This window comes from Arachis stenosperma, chromosome 4 (genome assembly GCF_014773155.1).
Source record: "Arachis stenosperma cultivar V10309 chromosome 4, arast.V10309.gnm1.PFL2, whole genome shotgun sequence".
Classification (NCBI taxonomy): Eukaryota; Viridiplantae; Streptophyta; class Magnoliopsida; order Fabales; family Fabaceae; genus Arachis; species Arachis stenosperma.
In genome coordinates, this window is record NC_080380.1 from 4,314,804 (window position 1) to 4,322,500 (window position 7,697).

The 7,697-nt window shown below is 28.8% G+C and overlaps 1 protein-coding gene across 1 annotated transcript; it reads right to left on the minus strand.

The window, feature by feature from the left end:
- Nucleotides 1-204: 204 nt before the first annotated feature.
- On the minus strand, nt 205-6,032 carry LOC130973436 (uncharacterized). Its single transcript, XM_057897942.1, has 8 exons — nt 5,777-6,032; nt 4,742-5,128; nt 4,255-4,375; nt 1,952-2,267; nt 1,382-1,454; nt 1,159-1,249; nt 1,004-1,083; nt 205-535 (listed from the first exon to the last, which is right to left on the minus strand). Exons 1-8 carry the CDS (start codon nt 5,828-5,830, stop codon nt 398-400), a joined length of 1,260 nt encoding a protein of 419 aa, XP_057753925.1. The 5' UTR covers nt 5,831-6,032; the 3' UTR covers nt 205-397.
- Nucleotides 6,033-7,697: the final 1,665 nt, after the last annotated feature.

Genomic DNA, 7,697 nt, shown 5'->3' on the forward strand with positions numbered 1-7,697 from the left:
TATAACTAATTAATTCTATTTATTAATTAATTATTGATGCTATTTATTAAAATATTATTCTATTATTCAAAATTCCTCTATTATCATTTTAGTTATCTAAAATAATTTATACAAAAAGTTTATAATATTAGTTTTTCACATATTGTGCGGATCTAAATCTAGTTTAGCCAAATTCTAGAGTTTGATAACCTTGAGTTAGAAACAAGTTAACATTTTGATTCTCTTACTTTCCTGAATATACACTTCATGAGATTTATTTAGCAACAAATATATCATATGGTAAAGGTCCAACAGGTAATAATACTACTACAACAAAAGTTTAAAATAAAATCTTGAAGGTCATCATGTCATTTAGGTACATAGAAAATCCATGAAGCTGATTCACTTCTTAGGAGATTCAAACTGGAAGGTTATCACTATGAGAGACCTGAAGTCTCCAAGTAACATATTGGATATATAAATAGTTGAGGCTCATAGCAATTCCAAAACCCAAAACTGATGAAAGTAGTATTGCATAGATGGCCTTCAAATGCAACTGCAACAAAAGGTCACAAAGCTTTATTTAGCACATCATAGGTACACTGTAAAAGTTAAAAATTTTACCTAAACATAATGTTGTAACTTCTTACATGCAAAATGTATACAGGTTATAAATCAGAAAACATCACTTGCTATTCTATCATCTATATGCATTATGCATTCAACAAATCTCTTCATCCCATTTTGGCACCAAAGCAAAGGCTTTTACAATTTCTCCCCCCCCCCCCCCCCCCCTTTTTGCCCTTGTCTTAAACAGTACTGTAACTACATTATTTTAAAAGACAAGCATGCACCATCAGAGACCATAGGATAACTAAATACAAATAAATGCAGTCTTTTCTACAAAATCTAATACTTTCATTACTGCAACCCAAGAAATATAGCCATTAGCAGGCATTTCATTTGTCAATCCGGCCAATATTACTAGGAAATTATTACCAAAATTATGAACATTCTCACTCACCATGGTATAAAACAGATGCACGGTTATAGCCACAAGAGCGAACTCAAGAGCAGCATATGTCCATATATACTCTCTAATTGCTGCACGTAACACAGGTAAAATTAAATTAACGTTCAACAATAAACCGATTTCAGTCTGAAGATATGAGTTTTTACCAAGGATGACTGCAAAAATAGATGCCAGGAGGCCCAATGTAAAGGCAAATGGTGCTGCTATTATGATGGCTTGAGTCTTCAACTCAGGAAGCTACAAAAAGGAACATAGAATCAAATAAAATATGCATATATATTTACTAGACTATGAATATAATGCATTCTGGACTCTATCTAAGGGGTTAGAAGTTCACTTATAGTATTCTCTTAAAAGATGTAGGCATACCAGGAGCTGTTCAATGAAGAAAAAGTAGCATATTGTGCTTATCAGGACGAGCACCACAAAGTCTTGCCAGGCACTGAAAAATGGAAATCAAGGTCAAGCAAATAATAATAATATTAATAAATTTAAGTGACTTATTTGGAAAAGACTAGAACTGGAATATTTGAATGATTAAATGTTTGGGAATGCACATAACTCAAATTTATCCTGAATAAGTTTCCAAACTGAACTATCTTAGCAGCAATATTAATTATGATTGAAAATATTATTTCAAGACATACAAAAATCAACTCTGAGAATAAGTAACTCTCAAGGACCAATTCACCCTAATGCAAGAGCCCTTTGGGCTTGAAGAATGGACTATGCCCGGGCCAAAGACCAGCTCCCCTCCACGATTAAATTCTAGGAGAAAGTTTAAGATTCATTATATATCTAAAACTGAACCCATGGTATATGGGCTTTGAAAAACTTGCAGAAAACAAGGAAACCTAAAACGGGTAATGTCTAAGGTTGCCATTTATAAGAACAGAAATAACAGATAACTTAATTTGAGAGCATAGATTTTCAGATTACTTTATTGACTCTGAACTTGAGTTTAGTTGACCCTGCACTTGTCTATTTTGCCGTTGAATAGAGCTGGAAACACGAAGCAAAGTTACGGGTAAATTCTGAACCTCGTGCCCACATACTTCACATTTCTTATTTCCCTTTGTGCTAAACCATTTTATTGCACATTCTTCATGCACCAATCTCAGGTCACCTTTGCAACTGCATTCCATTTTCAAGGTATTTCTTTCATCGCAGACATCAAGACATATCCTGCACACTGCTTCCTCTTCAGGAATTTCTTCATCATCAGCACCTTCTGGTGGCACGGGAGTTATCTGATCTGATTGACCAATAAAAATGGTCTTAGTGTGTTAAACTATTTTGTAGAAGATTTAAAGTGACAATAAGCTAAAAATTGGCACTCTAACTAAAATGTTACTAACGAGACAACAACTTAGGAACTAAGTAAAATATCCCAGCAGTGTGATAGACTCGTACTCATAAAAGTGGCTGTCATTTTGTCTATTATCAACATACAACATTTTCAAACACTGGCAACCAATCTATCTATTTTTAATATATAAAAGTAGATACATAAATTTACCCACATTACTTTTAAAACATCTTTTTCTTCTACTAATGTCATGTCAGCAATATTGCTTATTTGGCAAAATATTAGAATCAACCACTCATTTTTTGCCAAATCAACTATTATTTCCAAATTAGTAAAAAAAAAAAAAAATATATATATATATATATATATATATATATATACAAAAATTTGTAATTAAATTTGTAAGTTACAAAGACATTGAATCTATATCCATATATTTATTATATCTCACCGTTATAAACAATACAATATATTTATAACTCTAATAATTAATTTATTAATTTCTATAAATAACTCATTAAATATAATAAACATTCATATTACGAATGTAATAATAATATTATTAATCATAATAAATTTTACGTTACAAATATTCAAATTCCATACTATTTGAACTACTTAAATAAGTCTCTTATCACTATTTCTTCAAATGACATCAAATTTAGCACAAAAAATTTATTTTCGAACTAAACATCATCTCAAACTTACTCAATGTAACATCATTCTTTGGACAATATCACCAAACAAAAAGACAATTAGTTTATCAAAGTTCGCGTGGTTCATCTATGGAAAACATTAATACCTACAAATGAAGAAGAGTCTTTTTGCTTAGAAATGATTATATTAGATGAAAAGGTACAAAACAAACATATTTATTATATTTTTAAATTGAATTTACGAAAAAACTTTAATTATTTTTGCTTTTTATACTTTTTATATTATTTTATAATACTTTATATATAATTGTATTTTAATATCGTTAAAATTATACTTCTTTTAATATGCTATTCATTATTAAAAGTATAATGAAAGCAAACTTTTTAGTCACAATTGTTGTGAAAGAAATTAAAGATCCAATTTTGAACATTTTCCAAGACTATTTTAAATTTGCGTCACTTGAGACATTGTCTGACAAAGTAGGTAAAAAATAATACCAACAGGTAATTTTATTTTATACTATTTCAATTATTCTTATTAAAAATAACTTATTCAAAAAAAATCTACACATTTTTGTTCTTTTTATTTTAAATGTCATTAGAAAACTACATCAAGAGATTAAGAAGAAAGAAAACCATACAAATTCAAGACACATCTTTGAAAAAAAATCATACATGCAAAGATGGAACAAACAACATAATTGAAAATGCATACAACTCAACAATTCATAAAGGATATGCCTTCACAAGAACTTCGACAGAAAGAAGAAAGCAATAATTCTAACAATAACCAATAAAAAAAAGAGGACGAGTGCCACATAAGAAGATTAAATCCATCAACTAAAACAAATGCAAAAATCAAATTATCAAATAAAAATGTCATTTTGTACAACTCCAACATCCAAATGTTTTGTACTACAAATTATTTTAAACAAAGCACCTTTCAAATTTAATTTTAGTGTACACATATTTAATTTAATTCTACAAAACATAACCATTTTTAATATCTATTATATATTATCATTAATTTACCATCCGTGCATTGCGCGGGTCTCTTTCTAGTTGAGATAATTTCTAACCCATAAAAGGATGATGACAGGAACCACAACACTAGGTGGAATAATAAACACTGATTAACCCATTTTCTGCTTGAAATGTAAAGCTTGGAAAATGGATTAGATTTCTTCACTGTGAATTTAAAAATAGAAAAGTAGGACTACGAAACAGGAAGTACATAAAGTATATATGACTTTAGTGAGGCCTTAGAGGAAACATACCATCATTTGTATCTTGCTGATCCTGTTCACTACGGGTAGAAAAGGAGATGGATCTTACAATAACAACATTTCTCCCAGGTACAGAAAGGGACCTTGAAACCTTGGAACGACCAACATCTTTCTGCACAAAAGTTAACAACAGCCATTTGAAAATATAAATAAAGTTCCTAAAGATGGGGTAAACCTTAGTTCATGCAACTGTTGTTGTATCATATGCTTTAGAAAGCTCTAAACATGAGTTTGAGTCAGTAAGCTTTCAAGTATTCCTTTAAAACCTTGTTGAAAATAACATATCTGAATATTCTACTATTTCCTTTCTTTTCTCTGATAACAGGTTTCACACAATGTAATGTTACAGAATACAGATGATTTAATTTTAACCTATGAATTCAACCTTTCCATAGTCCAAGTTAGAGGTATAACTCACATTAATTTTATTTTAGAGAATCCATAAGCAATGCATCACAATGAAATAAAAGGACATTACATGTTGCTTCTGTTCAGTATAAGTCCTTGCAGAAACAGGTGTTGAAACCGAAGGAGACAGATTTGATGCAGGAGTAACAGGAAGAGAAGTGCATCTTTTCCATGCAGCGTCAGATATCGAATCCATATTAGAACTGTCCGCAGATGTCTTCGAGTCTGAATCAAGGAGGCAGCTTCTTTCGCCATCTGTTACATTAGCTTTTCTTTTCAAGCTCAATGCCCGCAAAAAACCTCTTGATGATGATATCCCTTTGGAGAAACTTTGAGAATGGTCCAAAGCCCTTCCACTGCCGAACCCTACAGGTCTAGGTGGAACTTGAAGTGAAATATCAGGACGTTTCCCACTTGGTCTATTATCTGAAACTTCTTTGTTCGAACAATGGTTAATCTGCAAGTAACAGGGACAATTTCAAGCAATTTAGTCCCAACAATTTGGCATAATATGCCAAAGCACCACAGATAATATAACAACAAATGCAATAACTAAAATGCAAGCACTTCAAGAGATAGCACGCCAACAAAAATAGAATGATAATTCTCAAATTGTTTTCAGAAATTAACTTGTTTCACAGAGAGGATCTGGATCCGGAAGTTGAATAAACCATCAATGTCGAAACTCACATGAACAAAATCAATAAATTCCTTAGTGGTGACTTATAGAGCAAAAAACAACAAGATACAATCTAATAAAGTCAAGAAGAAAATTGACATCTTCCAAAATTCTTCACAAACTACATTGTCAGCTAGAACTCATATCTCAAATTCAAGGACCTCCAGAAGCAGTTACAATTAAAAGGCATATGAACAACAATCAAAACTACATTCCAATCATGCACAATTCAGGAAACAAATAAAAACCTAGGCTTAAGTAGGCACAGAATAAGCTCAAATTGAGAAACCCCGTAACGGCTTAACTTCAATTCAATCAAAATACACACACTGAGACACACACATCTCAAGATCAAGTCATAAATTTAAAAAGTTTAAAAGCATAGAATTTTACACAGATTTAGAGATGAATCATGAGAATAGAAACCTGGGGTGAAATCTCAGAGACTTCATCAGTGGCTGCTGCTTGAGCTGCTTGCATTATAGGCAGCACCAAAGATCTCACAATAAAAGTTGGAACTTTGAAATACCCACAAAAAAATAAAAAATTAAAAAATAAACAGGAAAAAAAAACGAAGAATAAAAGAAAAGGAATAAAATCCAACAGAGATAATTTAGTAAGCAAAAAGTAATCTGAAGAAGACCACGGTCGTTGTGTGAGAAGCAACTGAGTTATGATTTATCTTTTTTTTTATTTTTTATTTTACACGCACAACATTGTCATTAATTAATGAATGATGTTGTTTAAAACAATAGTATAATAATAATATATGAATATTTAATATAATTATATAAATAAATAATGAAGCTTCAGAATACAGATAGAGGTAGTTGTACCGTATACTACACGAGTGAGTGTGTCACTCACTCACTGTATATTGTAATGTACGTCCCTTTCACTCAAATATGGTATGGATTTCTTGCAAAAAAATAAAAAAAAAATGTATATAATATTATTATATTTTTCAATTCGGTTATATCTCTTTAAACAAGTGTATAACTTATATTGTTAAATGTTAAATCATTTCATTTACTATTTTTTCAGGAAAAAAATATGTTCACAAAAAATAAGTATCAAACCGGTTAAAATAATTTATTTCTCTCTAACTCTTAAATTAATAATATTAGAAAAATAATAACTTAACATTATTTTATTTAACTTAATATTGTATATATTTATATATTTAATATTATTCAATTATTTCAATAATAATTAAAAATATAAAATAAAAAATATAAAATAAGATACTTTTTAGATTATTGTAGATTAATTTTTTTTATTATTTTTTAAATATTTGATTGTTTAAAATGAAAGTGAAAAATAAGGTTTTTTTTTGTTAATTAAATGGTGAATTAAGTTAACTTGTGAATAGAAGTAGAAACAAGTCAGGTCAGATTAGACTTTATTTTTAATAGACATAACTTATTATATAGTTAATTGGCTTGAATCTGACTTATAGTCAGTTATAATTTTTTTTTAAAGTACGAAATTTAGCCTATTATTCAATTTGACCTGACTTAAAGTCTGTTAAAAGATTTGCTAATTTTTTTTAAAAAATAAAAATATTATTAAAAAATTATTTTTTAATAAAAATATTTGTATGTAATATATCATATTTAATATTTATAAAAATTTTAAATTTTTTAAATATTTAAAATATATAAAAATATTTATAATTAAATATAATAAATTTAAAATATTTTATAATTTTATTAATAATAAAAAATTATATATATATATAATTATGTGTTAACAAATTTTTTTTCACTCCTACTTGTGAGTTTGATTTGTTTGCTTTATGCAATCTTACTTTGATAACTTTTAAAATAATAATAATAATAATAATAATAATAATAAAGAGGTTTTTCTTTTCATCGAATATTGTCACATCATAGGCAGGACTTTCTCCCTGTGATGCTTCCAAGTTGCTTCCAATTTGTCAATTTTCATACATGGTTTCGCCAATGTAAAACGTTTTGCTTTTGCTTCATAGAAAAGCTAAATGTGTTCATCATAACCCGTAAGACCTTTATTCCTCAACTTGGTTTTTCTATTACATTTACAATTTTTTTTATTGCAGAGTATATACAATAATACAATATCTTTTTCTTTTCTTGATTATTTTTTCTGGTATTTCTTTTTCTTTTCTTGATAAGAAATTAATAGTACAATATCTTCTTCTTTTTTTTTGGACGATAGAATGTTTTTTTTTGGTCTAGATACAATATCTTTTTTATATATAAAACTTCTGATATTTTATAATGGGCCAGGCCCACTTGTATTTCTCTACCACATAAGTAATAACTGCAAAACGCCATTTTTTGTAAACCAATTTTAAATTCCTCGG